At 52.3% G+C, this 18,301-nt stretch overlaps 1 protein-coding gene across 5 annotated transcripts in view; it reads left to right on the plus strand.

Annotated features, from left to right (window-relative positions):
* Window positions 1–18,301, plus strand: part of KSR2 (kinase suppressor of ras 2) — a 302,208-nt gene that overhangs the window by 61,142 nt on the left and 222,765 nt on the right. For all 5 annotated transcript variants that reach the window (XM_044989586.1, XM_044989581.1, XM_044989583.1 and 2 more), the window contains one exon: window positions 1,858–2,008. In XM_044989586.1, the coding sequence (XP_044845521.1) occupies window positions 1,858–2,008 (151 nt within the window). The remainder of the gene's footprint in view (window positions 1–1,857; window positions 2,009–18,301) is intronic.

The following is an 18,301-nucleotide window of genomic DNA, read 5'->3' on the forward strand; positions in this document are numbered from 1 at the left end:
TTCTAACTGCACTCTGCAGGCCAGGGCCTGCCTGGCTGGAGAACCCCACCAGGGCTGGCCTGGCATTAATTCCCCAGGTAATGCCAGGGGCAGGGCTGGACCAAGGCAGTCCAGAGTCCTGGCACATGATGAGGTGGGGCCTCCCCATGGCTCCATCCCCATCACTTGGAGTAGCCCCCTTCCCCTCTCAGAGGCATGGCTAGTGCCATGGGCTCTCTCTTCTCCTCATAGGAGTGATAGCAGGGCCCCCATTCCATGGATGGGAGCGAAGTAATGACAAGAACAGGGGCTCATCCTCTCCCTCACATGCAGGGGGTTCCCTTGATACTTACCTCAGCATCTGGAGTGTGTCTGCTTGCTGCTTTCCTTCTCCTACCCCACAGAGTCCTTAGTCAGAGTGGTGTGGGTGTGGTTCTCCAGAGCAGCGGGGCTGGGAGTTCACACTACATTGAGGTGCAGAGTGTAGTGCACACCTCTCCAAGCTATTGTTTCAGGCTCTCAGCAGACTCAGGCGGATGGGAATATATCAGTTACACTCAAGTCACATTTTCAGGCTTTTCTGCTCAAATCTGAAGGCTGGAGACTTTTGTTTTAAAGTGAAAACTGCAATTCTGATGCAGTCACGACTGCAGGAGCAGGGACTGTAGGTGTGGGCTTGGCTAAGGCACGCATGGCAGCTTCAAGCCCTCTGGAGTGGGGGTAAGAACCGAACTTCTCAAGGTCTAACTTGAGTTCAGTTTCTCTTCTAAATTTTGCCCCAGCACCAGCTGGATGAGCCCTGTGGAGCCCTGTGTTAGAATGGCCTGGAATCCGGCGTAGGACGGTGCCTTTCCCACTGTGCGGTCCTAAAGCCCTCGCCTTGTCAGGGGAGACTGCGTTTGTAGGGCCCACCCAGCAAGGTGCTAAACACCCTCAACTCCCATTGATCACGGTGCGAGCTGAGAGCTCTGTGCACCCTGCTGGATGGGACCCCAATGGCCTGTAGTAGCTCAGCCGTTAGAGAGAAATGTGCCCTTATGATGATTCTTAGCACTGACTTTGACAGGTGCGGTCTCTCTCTCGTCACAAGGGTGGGTCAGTATTTCAGAGGGGTGGGCACTGGGGCAGAGAGAGGTAAATAGACCAGGCTGGGGTCACGTGGTGAGTCACTGGCTACATGTGATACAGAACCCAGGTCTGCAATAGCTCAGAGTGCTTGGCAAGTTACAAGCTGCTTTAGAGGGAATTCTCCCCACCTCTCCTCTCAATGGGCCGTGGGGTTTTTAACTTCTGCCAGCACAGCAACCTGAGACAGAAAGGTGGGATCTTAATTATTATCTTGTCTACATGAGATCAGAAAGCAGCTGTTTGGCTCTGCATATTTCCAAGGCAATGAACCTTTCCTTAATGCTGAAGCTCCCTTTGTAGGAAATCTATCAATGCAGCTGTAGTTGCCTCAGGGGTGAGAGTGGAGAGATTTCTTCCTATGTGCATGTAATGGTCTACAAGTAATTGGAGATGCTATAATAAAATTTCCAATCCATACTCAGCACTGGTCCACAGGGTAATGACGTTTACTTGGAGTGTGTTTTTCATCCACTAGATATCTCTGGGCTGTATAGAGTTCCAGGTGTGATTGGGTCCTGGTAAACAACATGAGACAAAGCTGGAACTCAAGCTGTGTGGAAGCCTGTTTACATGTGCCAGTAGGTGGTAGCAGGTTTCTTTCTTAAGTGCCTCCTCTGTAGGAAGGTCTGTGATTCCATGTGTCATGGCACAGGGGCCAGGCTTTCCTGTTGCTGTTTTCTGAGACTGATTTGCAGTCAGCTCTCAGGATGCTTCTCCCTCCCTCACCCCTCTCCTGTCTCTCATCTCTAGGAAATCACCCCTGGCCAGCTGAGCCTGGAGGACCTTCTGGAAATGACTGATGAGCAGGTCTGTGAGACGGTGGAGAAGTTTGGGGCCAACAGCGAGGAGTGTGCCCGGCTGAATGCCTCCCTCTCCTGCCTCAGGAGCGTCCACAAATCAGGTGAGGAAGGCCTGTGCAGAGCTCGCTGCTTCTGCTGGGTCCTGTGGGCTTACTCATCTGCTGAGGAGTCCTCTGACTCTCTTTTAGAGATTTAAGTTTTCCTTCTCTGGGTGCCCTTTGCTCCCTCACCCTCGCATTGACCCCACCTTGCTCCTGGCTGAGTGCGAGTCCCATGGTCAGTCTAAACCTGTGTCCAGTTTTGGGCCCCACACTACAAGAAGGATGTGGATAAATTGGAGAGAGTCCAGCGGACGGCAACAAAAATGATTAGGGGGCTGGAGCACATGACTTATGAGGAGAGGCTGAGGGAACTGCAGAAGAGAAGAATGAGGGGGGATTTGATAGCTGCTTTCAACTACCTGAAAGGGGGTTCCAAAGAGGATGGATCTAGACTGTTCTCAGTGGTAGAAGATGACAGAACAAGGAGTAATGGTCTCAAGTTGCAGAGCGGGAGGTTTAGGTTGGACATTAGGAAAAACTTTTTCACTAGGAGGGTGGTGAAGCACTGGAATGGGTTACCTAGGGAGGTGGTGGAATCTCCTTCCTTAGAGGTTTTTAAGGTCAGGCTTGACAAAGCCCTGGCTGGGATGATTTAGTTGGGTTTGGTCCTGCTTTGAGCAGGGGGTTGGACTAGATGACCTCCTGAGGTCCCTTCCAACCCTGAGATTCTATGATTCTAATCAATGTTAGTCCTGAGCTGGCTGGAGGGGATGGGCCTGCTGTCACTTCACCCCCCCCCCCCAACACCGCCCAGGTGAGCGTCAAAGGAGCTGGTGCTTTCCATCTAGGTCCTATTGTCTCTGGCACCCGGGGCATCACTTGTTGTCTTGGTTGGCAGCCTCAGCAGTTGCCAGTGTGGTTATGGTGCATGGACTAGAATATATGTAGTTAGCGCCTACCTTCGGGAGGGGGTTCAAAACTCTATAGATTTGCTATGAGTCTTCATTGAATTCTGTAGGTTTTTAGCGGGTTTCCTGTATAATCTTTGTGTCCTCCCTATTAAATTCCACGTGACTCTTCCATAGTGGGCAATGGGCAGTGGAGTGCAAACTGCCCCTCTCCCCCTTCGAGGCAAGTCCCTGAAGGCCAAAGCGGGGCCATGGAGCCGCGCGAGGGAAGCTCCGTGGCCTGCGGCCATGCCGTGAATAAGCAGAGACCTTCAGTCTCTAAACCTGTCAATCTGGCCCCTCTCCCTCACGCCTGGGGGAGATGATGGTGAGGGAATGGGGCGCTGCCAAACTCTCTGAATGGGGCGGCTCGGTGACTTGCACGTGAGTGGAGGTGCCAGGGGCACGTCTGACATCGGAGTGTGTGGCCTGGCCTGACCCTCGCCTGTGCTGGGAACTGTTCTTGTCTCCTTACCAAGCTGATGTCTTCACGTTTTGCCTTTCCTTCTGGATGTTTTCTGCTCCCTTTTGGGATGTGAGGATCCAGATTGAGAGGGAGACACACGTGCAGTCTGGGAGCAAAGCACTTGGTAATCAAAAGTTATGGCAATACAAATATAGGGAGGTCTGAGGCCATCTGTCTCTCACAGCTTTGACAGCTCAGAAGGGGCCGGTCCTGGCTTCAGCTCACCAGAGACCAGGTTGGTAGCACAGTATGGATCCGGAGTCAGACCTGGGTCCGAACTACCTCAAAGCTCAGGGGTGACTTGTCCCCGGGGTGCTGGACCATCTCTAGGCTGGATGTTTGTGCAATGCCCAGGACGTACTTCTGATTTGGCCAACACCATGTTGAAATGTGTGTCTCTGCCAGGGATGCTGTTTTCCAGCCATGTCATGGTCCTGTGTGAGCTCTGGCAAGTCGCTTAGGCCCAGATCCTGCAAACGCTTGGCTTGACACTGAGTTTTCCGAGAGGGGTCATGAAGGGTGCTCTTGGGCTCATGTGCATACGTCGGGGCTGTAGGCTCTCTGTTCTCCTGCTGGGAGAACTCGCCTATCCATCTCGCAAGGCTCTGAAGTTTGCATTGTCAATGTTGGCAGAGCAATTTGGCATCTTTGGTGATGTGCTAGAAGGACCAAGTCTCCTTACAGGGCAGTTAGCCATGTTGAGGCTGTTAAGTACAAGCGTGCTGCTCCAACAGGGCCAGGGGAAAATCTCCCCCCAGCTTGCGCTCTGCCTGGGAGGGTTCCCTGCACTTAGTGGGAAGAAGGAACTATCGCGCTGTAAGGAGACATTATTTAGTCTTGGGTAAATTTGTGCTCCAAGCCTCCTTCCTCTGTCCAGCAGAGGGCCCCAGAGGTCCTTGAGAATGCGATTGCTGCTGGTGGAGTGCCAAGTCCCTTTCTATGAGGATGTGATACCGGTGCCATCTTCATCCACAGCAGGCTAACGAATGAATCAACGTGGAGCCAGGCTGCCTGAGAAACCAGAGGGGTTTTGCTGGAGCTGAGGTTTCCCCCTAAAATGCAAAGGCCAAATCCAGCCTTTGCCTTGCATTCAGTGGGCGTCTCTGGACTGGCACGCACCGGCGCTGAATTTAGCCTGAGATATGTACCTAAAACGAGTCTTGTAGTTCTAATCAGAAGCTTCATGCTGGGCCTGATCCTCCAGGCCCTCCTATGAGTTCTTGGCTGTTTGCCCGTGTAGAGCCGGCAGGCTGGGCCTCCCTGTTCTTCAGCTGGCAATGAGTTTGGGCCCATGCGCAGTACGTCCATTACTGAACTGCAGCTGCTATTCTTAGTTTGTGTTCAGTCCTCTTTCCCCTGAAATTCCACTCGTCTCAGCAATGTCTGGTGGGAGAGAGTTCCACAGGGTAACTGAGTAAAACAGTATTTCCTTTGACATGTTTGAAAGGTATCTTCTTAATTTCAGTGAGCGTTGCCACAGATTGCAGCCCTGCTCGGCCTTCTCTGCCCCATTCATTCTTTTATATACCTAGATCTCCTTTAAACTAAAGAGCCCCAGCTTTTTAAACCTGTTCTTGTAGGGAATCTCCTTAGTGCCTCAGTTTCTCTGCCCTCCTGTGAACAGCGCCTATAGCTGCTACTAGTGGCATGTACTTCCTGCTCAGATTAGCCCAAGAGGTTAATTCTGCAGAGACACCCTCTGGTGCCTGGAGCAGTGCTCCAGTGACTCATGGTGTCTGAAGGGGGCGGCTGGCCAGTTACGTCAGTAAATGAGGCCAGTCTGTGGCTCCCTGTCTCATCTCTCACTCGGGTTTGCTCAGCTTCTTTCTCTCTGATTTCCAGTATTTCGTTTGCACCCGCCACGTGTCACGTGGCGCAGTCCAGCAGTGGACGTGCCAGAAGTCAGTGGGCACTGCTCCGTACCACGTGTAAATTCCTGCCCAGGGCCACCCCGCAGCAGCAGGCCAGTGACAGAATTGGGAATAGAGCCGCAGTCTCCTGACTCCCAGTCCAGGGCCCCGCCCAGGCAGAGCCGTGACTCTGCGTTGCCAAGAGAGCCGGCATACGGACGCCGCTAGCAATTATTCTGCCAGCTCCTCACCCTTGCTGACGCACTGGGCTGGTGCTACCCATGCCCAGGTGAGCCCTGCCCCAAGGTGTGTGCCTGCCCTGCGGTCTCTGCCATATAAGGCAACGGAAGCAGAAGGCGAATTGGCGCAGGCTGCGTCGGTGGCAGTGACACCAGGCAATACGTAGCGCGCCTTCTGAAGCGGCAACAGGAGCCCCCACCCTAGCAATCTGGCAGCTGGAGTTTTTGCTGCCTTCCTTAAATCTGTGCTCCCTGGGCCAGGAGGAGTTCCCTGTCGTGTAAATGGTGGAGGACAGCTGTGACTGGGCACGTGCACTGGGAGCAGGAGGAATGTGATGGACACGCTTGTCTCAAAGGAGAAACGTCTCTCCCTCTTGCGGCAATCCTAACAAGGTCCCAGAACGTAGCTGATTGGGTAGTGCTCACCCACGGCCAGGTCCCTGTCCCCATCGGGAGGGCTTTCCGCCCTCATGTGCCATGCATCCTCTCGGCTGGCTTGTCCCCTGCTGACAAGCTGATGGGTTTACTCCTATACATGGTTCCTGCAAAGCTTTCCCCCTCCTGGCCTGGGAAGGTCTTTGCTCCATTTCCCTCTCCCGGGGAAGGAGCCGGAGTTCTGACCCACAAACGCTGCTGATCTCAGGGACTCGCTGCTGACTCAGAGGCCCTGGGCTGCTGCACTGACTCTGGAGTCCCTTCCGGCACCTGGCAGGGAGCGTGAACCAGTGGCTGTCTCTGGGCCGCCTTTTAAGGGTAATCCTACGGGAGTCTGGGGGTGGGCAAGGAAAAACCAATACAACCTGCTCCTGCATTCTCCAGATGGGGATGGCCTGTAACCCTCCAGCCCCTGGCGGTCATCCTGCTGGGCCGTGCAGACTCAGAGTCCCCGGCCCCAGGGATGGGATGAGCTGGTGTCGTTTTGGCTGCACATTCCCCCCCATGCTTTCATCCGGGGGGCTGGGCAGACAGCCACGTGGGCAGGACAGGCGTGATCTGCCTCACTGTCTCTATCGCTTCCTTCCTAGCATCTCTCGGACGGCTGGCGGGTGCACTGCGCAGGCTTTCTGGGTGGCAGCACAGGTGCCCTGGGATACCGAAGCTTCCTTGGGCGATGAGCTGGAGCGTGGCGAAGTTGCAGCTCCCTTGGGGTGTGTCTGTTCTGCAGTTTGACACCCGTGGCTGGCTCGTGCCGGCTGCCTCGGGCTCGCGGGGCTCAGGCGCCGGGGCTGTTTAATTGTGGTGTACCCGGTCGGGCTCTGGGACCCTCCCACCCTGCAGGGTCCCTGAGCCCAACCATCAAACAGCCCCTTAGCCTGAGTCAGCCGGCGCAGGCCAGCCGGGGGTTTTAATTGCAGTGTAGACGCACCCTTAGGGCCCTGCGCTGCCGTACATGGCTCCTCTGAAGCTCCCTCTGCAACTGGCCTGTAGAATGTTCTTGGGGTTCGCCCCTGACCTGGGGGCAGAAGGAGGGAACCCCCCCAGGGTGATGAAACCATTGCATCCCTCTTAATGGTGTTGGATATCCTTGTGCTTGGATAAGGGCTCTTCTCCCCTGCAGCCTGGCTGCTCCCTCGACCGCAGCCTACGGCCAAGCCTGAATTTGTGTGTGCACTAGCAGCTGGGGGTGTTGCAAGTCTGGGCTTGTGACTTCCCTGTAGAAGGAGGAGATGGGAGGGGGGGTTGTTCACACCAACTCTAAATTCCCACCAGAGGTTTTTCTAAGCAGCAAATCTGCACCTGTGAGGTAGCTGTGCCCGTGCAAACCCCATGTGGGGGTGCCAGCATGAAGTGGGGTTTACACTAGTGTCGCTTAACTGGTTAATTACCGAATGAAACTGTGCTTCTGCGAACCCCCCATTTACCTGGTAAAGCTGCATTGCTGGAACCTTGCTTTGCACCAGTGCAATGTGACTATGAGGATGTAATGCCACTGGTGTGTAGTGGTGAACCCCCCACACCCATGCACTCAAGGGGAGCCCCCCTCCCAGATTTGCCCAGATACAAGTGAGATCAGCTGTCCACCCAAAGTAGTGAAAGCAGCTGGGAAAGGTGAACTCATGCCTGACATTTCCCTCCAAGCACAAGTCTCTTTACCATGGTTAACTCCCTAAATCCAAGCCTCTCTCGTGTCTCTGCCCTCCTTCCCTTTGGCATTTCGGCTAATTCTTCCCGATATTTGTCCAAGTGTATTGATTCTTCCCCTTGGAGCCCACTGCTGGACTTGAAATGTAAAAGGCTCCTAGCATTGTCTTTGCTTAAATACCTTCTGCTTTTAAAGCCTTCTGCAAACAAATACCATTCACCCTCAGTGAGAGCGCCGAGCCCAGAAAATAGCAAGGACGCCGTCCATATGTTCCTGTCCTTGTGCTTCCTGGATGTGCGGCTCCTGATCAGTTTCGCACATGGGGAGCAGACATAATAAGCATCAAGTATTCTGCTGCCGTGGCATTTTGCATGTTGAAAATGCTCAGTATCCTTTGCTTCCTAGGATCCAACGTAGGTACCCTCTGAACATCCCAGCACGCGACTGCGAGAAGGCAGAAGCGCTGCTGCTGTTGCTTGAGCTCTGGTTACTTCGGGACACATGTTGGCGGGGAGGAGGGGAAATGCTGGAGGGTCAGGAGACAGTGGACAAGGAGAGGTGCTTTCGAGCGGTCTGAACACAGCAGTGACGACCAAGAACTGCTGAATTCTGTTCCTTGCTCTGACAATGACATTCTCTCTGCTGGGCAATTCACTTAATCTCTGGGCCTCACTCTTCCTATCTGCAAAACCAGAGGTGATGATCCTTGCTGACCTTCCAGGTGATGGTGAATTAGCTAACCCGCGACTAGCACTTTAGAAACACCTAGTGCTCTAAGTGCTAACTAGTATTACTGCAGCGGCGTTTCGGGGGGACAGTATCAAATCCCAGCTGTGTTTTTCTGTACTCAGCCACCACAGAGAGGGCAGTAATTAGGCACACTGACATTCTCCCCAGTATTGTATTGGTGCTATAAATGTCATTTTTTACAATAAACTAGAGGCAAAGGAGCATGGGCCCCCTTCTGAAAGCCGGCACCTGCTGGGTGGGAGGGAGCCAGTCTTAGGAGGCAGTGTCAGTCCTCCTGGTGAGTAACAGTGTTGGAAACTCTGAGCTGTTTTCTACATTTTCAGGGCACCCAGATGGCTCCCAAAGTCGGGTGGAATCCAGCAAATTGTTTCGGCTAAAAAGATGGAGCTTCCCCCCACCCCCGAAATGTCGAAGAGTTTGTTTTGGATGTTTCCAAAGTGAGCTGTTTGGAACTGACACTTTCAAACCCTTTCATTTGACCTGAACAAAATGTATTTTTTGTTTGGGTGCAAGAAACTGAAACAATTCAGTTTTGGTTTGAAACCAACTTATTTTTCCCCATCCCCGGATGTTTTCAGTTTAGCCACTGAAACGAAAACTCAATTATTCAGTCCACCTAGTGCCTTGTATTAACAGTAAATCCCACGGCGCAATGGTCCCCATTACATCCCTGGTGAATTGAAGTCAGTGGAATTACACCAGGCATTAATCTGGTCCAGAGTCTTTTTACATATTTTTATCTTACTTGTACATCCAACAGCCTCTCGTGCTGCATTTCAGCCGAGCCGTGGGAAACAGCTAGGTCCCTACTGCTACCGTGCACACGTTCAACTTACTGCTCCAGGGTGTTGTGCTGGGCCAGCCAGGGTCACTGGTCCTCGTTCTGGGGGCAGGATAGTTGTGAGGAGAGGAAAGCAGATGCAGTCAATGAAGGAAAAGCAAACCGCCCTCCTGTAGCTGGTACAAGGTTTCTGGGGCCAGGCCTGCTGGGGTGAGCGCTGTTGGCACGCAGGTTCTTGATTCTTGGGTGAGAAGGGGCGGGGGGAACATTAACGCTGTAGCGTGCCCTGCCCTGAGAGGGAAGGTAGATCTGGCATCCCTGAGGAGCACAGCCAGCTTATAGGTCATTAATTGGGTATGCAGGGAGTCCTGGCCAGGTGGGAGTCACCTGCTGCCAGTCAAGCTTGCTGCCAACTCTTGGTTTTTTTTCCCTTTGCTTCAGGCAACTGTCTGTATCCCCCTGACCACTCCAGGAGAAAGCACTGCAAAGCTGTTGCTTCTGGGCTTCTCCAACCCCATGGCCCAGGAGAGCGCACAGACCCCTGGTAACAAGAGAGGGAAAAGACACACATAATTGGGGGCATCTTTGTTCTTCTGGGCAGCCCTCTCCAGGCATTGCCTGATTTGCTTTTAACTGGTGCAGCTGCTGTGGTTCCCACCGCTAACGGTGGGAGGCTGCTGCGTGGTGGAATGGATCTCTGCCATAGGAGGTTTGCCTGCTAGCTGACGACCCTTTCCCACTGCTCTCTTTAACTTTGTCCCTCCACATTCTGCTCATGCCTGTGTGTTATTCTCACTCTAGAGGGCGGCAGTGTCTGATTTCTGTATTTGCACTGAGCTGCTCCGCTCCTCTGTGTCTCTTCACAGTCACTTGTGTAATGCCCCAGCTGGTGTTTCAAAGGCCAGGTCGTGAAAGTCAGGCCTGGGAACAGTGCTGGGACAGAGAGAGGACCAGTAAGTGGAAATTGGAGCAAATATAGGCAGATCTCATGATTTTATGGCGAGATTTATGATGTTGTATGGTTATCTTAAAGTGCCAGCTCCTGGAGTCATGTGAACACAGGAGAATCTCAGCTTTCATTGACAAATGTAAGTTTCTAGCCCTTGTGGTTGCAGAGAGGCACTTGAAAGCATGGCCAGCGTGCACCCCAGGGCTTCATAAACCAGATGGCAAAGAAAGAGCCCAGAGGTATTTCATAAAAGCCATGAGTCTGAAGCCAATCTCGTGATTTTGGGCGGGGCTGACTCCTGATGGAACCTTTGGGAGGGGCCGCACCGAGTTAAGATTGTCTGGGGAGGATCAGGAGGCTAGGACAGAGGCAGGAGGAGACAGGAAACTGGGTGAGGAGTGACTTGGTTGGAGGGCCAAGAAGAAGCCGGCTTTAGCACAGTGGTTTGGCTAGAGTCGGGGGGAAGCAGGGAGCCCAGATGGGAGAATACTAGAGCTCTTAAGAGAATCAGGTAGTGTGGCCTAGTGGAGCGAATGCAGGACTGGAACTCAGGTGACTTGGGTTCTATTCCTGGCTCTGCCACTGACCTGCTAGGTCACCTTGGACAACTCCCCCTCCCTCTCTGGTCTGTTTGGGAGAGGGACAGTCATTAACTCTGTACAATTCTTTACATGTACAGTGCCAAGCGCGGCATGGCTGGGATATTGGTCAGGGCTTCTGGGGGCTACAGTAATACAAACAAACAGTGTGGATGAGGGTTTCAGCTGTTGGAGTAGGCAAAGGGCAGATATTTTATCTTATAGGAGACATTTTTCTGGTCTCACCTTTGTTACCTTCCTCATATAGCCCCCGAGTCAAACCTCCCTCCGTTTCTCCCAGAGCACTTTGCTTCACACACACAGCTGGACCTGACCCTGCGAGGTGCCAAGACCTCTTCTCTTCTGGCTGGAGGGTGTCCAACCACCACCTCTCAGGCCTGGCTCCCCCCCTGGCAGGTGCAAGCTCTCTGATTTAGCCTAGAGTCCTCCACCAAAGTGGGGCCCCGTTGTGCTGTACAGGTGTGTGTCTATGCACATGCGTGTGCATGCACACAGAGGGTCCCTGCCATGATAAGCTTAGGCTAAGGCAGATGAACGTGATGCACTGCCCAGAGTCGCACGGTGGCTTTTCTGGTGCCGAGATCCGTGTGGGAAGGGCTGGTGCAGGACACGGGGGAGTGCGAGGGGGGTGTTGGGAAGGTGCCTGATGCCTGGGAACTGACAGGACATACCCAGTATGTCCCAATAGGAGACAGAGCCAAAGCTGGGCCGTGGCGGAGCATGGGGCCGGAGGGTTCAGGCTGCAGGGGAGTTTTGCAGGGTCCTGAGGGTGAGGAGTTGGGACAGCGTGTGGGGAGGGAGGGGAGGCTGGGGCAAACAATGAACCCCACTAGGGCTGGGGGGTTTTGAAGGAGCCCAAGGGAGGTAGGGTCTGAATCTTGGTAGGCTTTGGGCGCCAAGCTCCCTTCAGCTTAGCTGGGAATCCCAGCCCAGGAAGTCAGTTTGATCCCTTCAGGTCTTCTGATGTTCAGCTTAGTCACCTGGCCTGGCAGAGCCCAGGGTCAGGGGCGGAGAGGACAGCATCGGCTCCTGGAGCCGTCCTCGTGATCTCACAGGTGTGGGGAGGCTAATCCCCCTCCCGCATTGTGGGCAACAGCCACTGTCACGCAGAGGCCCTGAGTGTCCTTTAGCAGCTGGCAAGCAGGCTGCCATTAGCGGACCTGCATGCTGAGCGGAGTGGGCAGAGGGCTGTCTCTCGTTCAGGAGTGCCTCACCCCATACCCGGGCCTTCAGCACTGCAATGGCAGCCCTGTACCCCAGCAGCGTAAGGAGCGACTCCGCTAGCTGGTAGCAGTAATAAGCTGTTATCCCCTAGTGAAGCAGATGCTAGAGGGGCATGTGATACACTTCACCGGTGCTTGCACGGTGGCAATGCTGTCCGGCTTCCTTCTTGGTGGGGAGTTTACCGTTTCCAACCCAAACACTTGGGCTGAGCAGTGATTCTCTGCTCCCCCGGCTGTGATCCCGCTTTCTCCCCCTCTGGTGCTTTGCATGTAATTAGGTGTGAACTAATGAAGATGCAAATAGCTTTGCTCAGTGAAGTACCATTGCCTGTCTCCCTGGCTGAGTCCTGGTTCGGGAGCTGCAGGGGTTTCGGAGATTCCTCATTCACAAGTTTTGAGTTCAGAACCTCTCTCACCTGCAGCCGGCGGGCTTTGAAAGAGACACTGCACCCCCTGTGGAGGTGACTGGCCTGGCCATGGCAACGCAGGCCTGGCCGCATCCTCTGGAGAGTAGGGCTGGGCAGGACGAAGTAGGCCTAACCCTCGCAGAAGCTAAACCATTGGATAAGCCTGGTCAAGACGTATGTAGTAACTTGCACTGATGTAGCGCCTCACAAACTGATACATGGACTATAGGGGTCCCTTCACCATCACCGAAGTGCAGCCAGCTCTCGGGTGGAACATGGCTGCTGTTGAACACCCGCCAGGAATGTTACAAAACAGCGTAGTCTAGGCGGTGCAGAATACCGTATGTGTGTGAAAGTCCAGGAGGTACGTTGGCATGCAGGATGGAATTGAGACCGGGCACCGATGCCATGAAACGCTCCAGGGGATCACGAATTATTGGAAAGGCTCAAGACCATGTTATCTTTGTCCCTTCTGGCATCGGAAGCAGTACGGCGCCCTTTAGCACCATGCCGGGAAGTAGCTTCTGGGACTTGGAGGGAAGATCCCTTCACCATCACTGAATTACCAGAACCACCTCCTGCCGCATCTGGGTTCCTCCGTCTCCAGGTTTCTCCCACTGCTGATGTGGAGCATGGGGCAGTCCAGAGAGCACCGTTTCCCTCCCATGCGCCTGCTTCCTTAAAGGGGATGGGAGGATTAGGAGCGCGCACAGGGCCAGCCAATGTGAGCCTGACCTTACTGGAGATAACCAGTATGCACAGCAGCTTCTCGTGGGAATGCTGAGCCGTGCCTAACACTTGGTTTTTTTTCAGGGTTGGCGTTGCTAATCATTCTTTGCCCTTACGTAGCAGCTCTTGGCTGAGGGTCTCAGAGCGCTTTACAAGCAGCGGCTAACTGATCCTCCTCCTGCAGCCTAAGAGGTTCGTATTGTAACCCACCTCTTCTGTAGGAGACTGAATTGAGGCACAGATGCAGTGGGACTCGCCCGAGGTCACACAGCAAGTCAGTGATAGAGCCGGACACAAAACCCAGAACAGACACCTCTTCTAAGCACTAGGCCACCATCCCCGCCCACAGTGTAAACAGCACCAGGTGGACCAACACCTAGTCCCCTGTTCAAACCACTGGCCAGCTCGGGTATCTGGAATTGACATAAGCTTTTCAGTTCAGGACTGGAAACTGCGAACTCCCTGTGGTGAAACGTTACCAGATTGAAAGGAAGGGAAGAACTAAGAACTCAAGCAAACTCTCCCTTGCTTGTACCTTAAGGGGAGGAGGAGAAATTAAATGAATTCTGCATGAGCAGCGTTGATTTAATAAAGAAAAAGTGGATTGATGAAAGCATCTGACGGCCCCCAGCCCTGGGAAAGCTGTCGCGTCATGCTACACGGACTGGTGGGCCCACAGAGAGAACTGCCTGCTGGGGCCTTTGTTTTAAAGGAGGAGGACGCCATTGCAGTAATCATGTTTCCTTTGGCAGTTTGTTTCCCTGCGCTCACCTTTCCCCCCGTGTCTCTGTCATGAGTGACGTGACATTCACCAGTGCTTAGCAAACTAACTACCCAGAGAAAAGGCTTGTGCTGCGGTTGGGGAATTGGGGATTTAACTGAACAGACTGTGTGCTGCGGGGTCCTTGCTGGAGTTAACGACCCTGCTTCTGTCAGGGGCACGAGTCTTGAAACTGGCTCCTCAGGGAGGGTTAGCATCAGCTGCTGTTCTCAGGTATCTTCATGCCCCAAAGTCCAGAGACTCCGCAGGACTCACCAGTTGCATCCTAGCCGTCTAAACTAGCTTGGCTTTGCTCTGACGCGGGGTTGGATGAGATATCAGACCGTAGGCTTCAGGGTTTAAGCCAATCTCTTCACTAGTAGGGATTCGGATGGGACCTGTGTGGGGGCGTGGGGGGGCAGATTATCCCACAGCTGCCTACTGTGGAGTTCTTATTCTGAAGAAGCTGGGGCTGGCCAGTGTCTGAGACAAGATAGGGATAGATGGACCTTGGATCTGCTGCGGTTGCTATGACAGCTACTCCCTAGCCCGTCTTTGGGGGAGTGGGGATAAGCCGTGGCATTTCCCTGTTCTCGCCAGACACCTCGAGGATGATTGGAATAGCTCTGATTTTACAGTGGCCCTCTCCCCCCTCTTGGTGCCTTCCAGTGGGGTGAGCAAGGAGGCTCTGCCCAGTCTTTACCAGCTGCCTGACTTAAAAATCCCCACTAGGGCCCATGTGTCCCAGCTCTGTCCCCTGGTTGACGTAACAGCCCTTCTTCGCCCTGTTGGAAGGGACTTCTGCTCTTCCACCCAACCAATTACTACGTCATCATAAAATCCTGTTCCCTAGTCAACGGACCTATTCCCAGAAATTACCCAGTAACTTGGTCTATTCTTTGCAACTCTTGGGAGCACGGTTAAGGGTGGTGTAAATCGGGTGGGAGGGGATAGGGAGTAATGGAGATTTAGAAAAGAGCAAAGAATGGGCGGGATCCCTTAATTCTTTCCAGACAGCCTAACATTTGGGTTTAGAAAAGGTACAGACCAGGGGTAGCCAATTGTATTTTTGTCAAGGTCCAAATTTCTTGGTCAAGGTATAGTCAAGGGCCAGACACCACAGAAAATAATAATAAATAAGTAAATACATTTGGGGTGGCGGGCTGTCCATTCAAAAGCATCTGGAGGTCTGGATTTAGCCTGCAGTTTGCCTGTGGATTCCCTGTAGGCTTTGTGTAAAGAGCATGATGCTGGGTTGGGGTGTTAGCTGCTCTAACACACCTGCCGGCTTAGCAACTAACACGTTCTGAATGAAGTGGTTTTGGTTTACAAGTTTAATTTGTGTGCCTCCATTTCTGCCTTGGTACAGTGGGGCTAGTGGCACTTGATCCATCCTTATAGAGCAGGGGCTCTCAGACTTTTGCACTGGTGACCCCTTTCACACAGCAAGCCTCTGAGTGCGACCCCCCCTTATACATTAAAAACACTCTTTTGTATATTTAACACCATTATAAATGCTGGAGGCAAAGCGGGGTTTGGGCTGGAGGCTGACAGCTCGCGACCCCCCATGTAATAACGTTGCGACCCCCTGTGGGGTCCCGACCCCCAGTTTGAGAACCTCTGTTATAGAGCACTCTGACACTTTACATAAGTGCAAAATCTTGATAAGTCTTTATCCTGTAGGTTTTTTTAATCTTTGCTTCTAAAAACACTGCTCAGATTTGCTGGTCTCAGTCCCAAATCATTCCGTCTGCTAGCAGTAGTATCATGATCCCGTCTAATGGGACTGTCCAAAAGGTGCAGACCCTGATAGGGGAGAGGGAGCAGTTGAAATAGGGATGGTGTGAATGATGCAAGGACCTAGGGGAACCTTCATCCACACCAGGAGCTGAGGCTGACCCACACCCTGTTTCAGATCTAGAACAGTCTAGAGCTGTGGTTTTCAACCTTTTTTCATTTGCGGACCCCTAAAAAGTCTCAAATGGAGGTGTGGACCCCTTTGGAAATCTCAGAGATAGTCTGCGCACCCCCAGGGGTCCACGGACCACAGGTTAAAAACCACTGATCTGGATAATTCCCCTCTCTCTGTTGTTTTTAATTTTAATGTGGGCTCCTACCAGTATTGACTCAGATGGAATAGCGCCACCTACTGAATCACCAATAACACTGAGGAGTTCTCCTGGCACCTTAGAGACTAACATTTATTTGGGCATAAGCTTTCGTGGGCTATAACCAATGTACTCTGAATGCTCCTGGGCTGTCTCCCATCTCAGCACTGACCAGACCTGACTTGGCTTAGTAGGACATGTGAGCAGATCACAGCCTGAGGCTCCATGACTGCAAGCCCCTCATCCTAGAATCCCTCCTAGCCAGGCAAAGCACAGCGTAGCTTGAACACTTTCCCTGTAAGACGTCCTGTGGCCCGAGGGACTCTGTAGCTCTGTGGTGGTCTCCCCTTTGTAATCTGCACTCTGATATGAGAAGCAGAGTCCTGGGATCTGGAGGACATACCTGCCAGCCAGAGTTCCTCTACGAGTGCTGGGAAGTGACTATCCTTTAATCTTTGTGGTTATTTTTTTCTTTCCTGAGGCTCAGACCTTGGTGGACGACAATGTTTCCCCTCCACTGATGTCAGGTACAAAGCAATATTATTCTGCAGGCCACAGCGTTGGGTTTTGCAGGGGCTCCCATGCCTCTTGATTGGCACATGCTGAATATGCAAAGGGTGGAAGGTTCACACCGGCCAGCGCACTTTTGCATTTCTAATAGTTTGGTCTCACTTACTGCATTGTTTGGGGAAGGGGGAGTGTTTGGATCCGAGTTGCCCTTCCCTGCTGTTTGCTCAGCCCAGAGAGCAGAGCAGACAGCAGACATTGGGGGACACACAGTAGGAATTGAGAAACTCTAAACAAACACCCTCATCTTTGGCTGCTGTCTGCTGATGAAAGGGTGCTTGAAACCACTGGCTGCTGAGCAGCTGCTTGTCCAGAGGGCGGAGCAAAGCGGCCAGAGATATTGCATATTCAAAATCAAAAAGCCTGGGAGAGCTAAGGCTTTGTCTGCTCTGGCCGAAGCTTGGTTTATTCACATCTGAGGCTGTGGAGAGGCAATGAGATTTGGTCAGTCTAGGATTGAAGTTACGCAGACTTTGGTGGCCTGAAAGTTTGATTCCAACTGAAAAAGCTCCTGTGTTTATATCTCCCTTAGGGGGAGCAGAAGAGAATCCGGTGGTGGGTAAAAGTGGGGAAAAAATAGAGCAGAGAGTCTAATGAGGAAACACACGTGGTTATTTATATTGTGGTAGCAGCTGGTCTGCTGTATTATGGTAGCAGCTAACTGGAAACGGGGCCCCATGGCGCTAGGTGCTGTACATGTACAAAGCAAGACTGCCCCTGCTCTGAACACCATACAAGTCTAAACAGACACGCAACGAGGGAAGGGAAGTATTATCCCCACATTACAGATGGCGGAGCTGTGGCATAGGAAGATGAAGTGATGTGCCCAAAGTCTCACAGGGACCTTGTGGCAGAGCTGGGAATTGAAACGAACGTAGTTGCTTTAGCCACCAGACTTCCTCTGCGTGATTGACACACAGTAGGGCTGGCCTAATTTTAGTGGGGGAGGGGAAGGATTGGCTCTTCAGTCCCTAGTACAGATCACAGGCTCTCACTTTTCAAAATATTTGTTTAAAGTTAAAATTACAGGAACATAAGGCTGCCAAGCTGATAGTAGCTTTGTGAACAAATGGCTGGAGCTGTTCACAAATGCTTAGACTCCGTAAAACTCTCCCGGCCCCAGATCTAACATGGCTTCGCTCCCTGGCATGGATGTGGTTGGATCGTGACAGAACTCTGCTGGGCTACGACTCGGCATCGCTGTGTTTCGATAGCCAGAGTAGGGCCTATCTACGCTCCAAGTGCAATCGAGTCAGGGGGCCTGGTTGCTACACCTGGACATGTCCAAGCCTCTAGTCTTGCTACAGAACATGGCTAAAGCGGCATCAATGCTAACTGGGACCTGTCTGTACCTGGGCCCGCTGATAAGTTGTGCCTGTGATGTAGATGGGTGTTACGGTCTCCGGCAGTGAAATATGGTGAAAGGGGACAGAGGAGAAAGGAAGCAGATGGTGTATGGAGACTTGGAAGGCTAATAGAACAACTCCCTTTGCCCATCTCCACTGCATCTAAGGACTGCCCCATCCAATCTAGTGGTCAAGAACGTTTGACCATTGCAGCAGAGTCATTTGGACACTGTATTTTCTGATTGCTACTTTCCAGCTGACAAATATTCAGAAGATCGATTTGTTCATTCTTAGGTTAAAACATGTTCTATATTTTAAAATATATTTTGGCGAGATGTGAAAATAAACCTCAGGTCTGTGTTATGCTGGATTTCCTGAACTCACTGGAATGAATTAAAATATACCCTCTGGTGCATTTTCAGGTATATATTTTACATATGCCTTGAATCTTAAACAAAAAAGCTGTACTTGAGGTCCTACCATATAATTTATAAATGGGTTACTGCCTCTTTAAAACATTGTGTGTTTTAGTCACAGGTACAATAGCAG

The sequence above is a fragment of the Mauremys mutica genome, chromosome 16, assembly GCF_020497125.1.
Source record: "Mauremys mutica isolate MM-2020 ecotype Southern chromosome 16, ASM2049712v1, whole genome shotgun sequence".
NCBI lineage: Eukaryota > Metazoa > Chordata > Testudines > Geoemydidae > Mauremys > Mauremys mutica.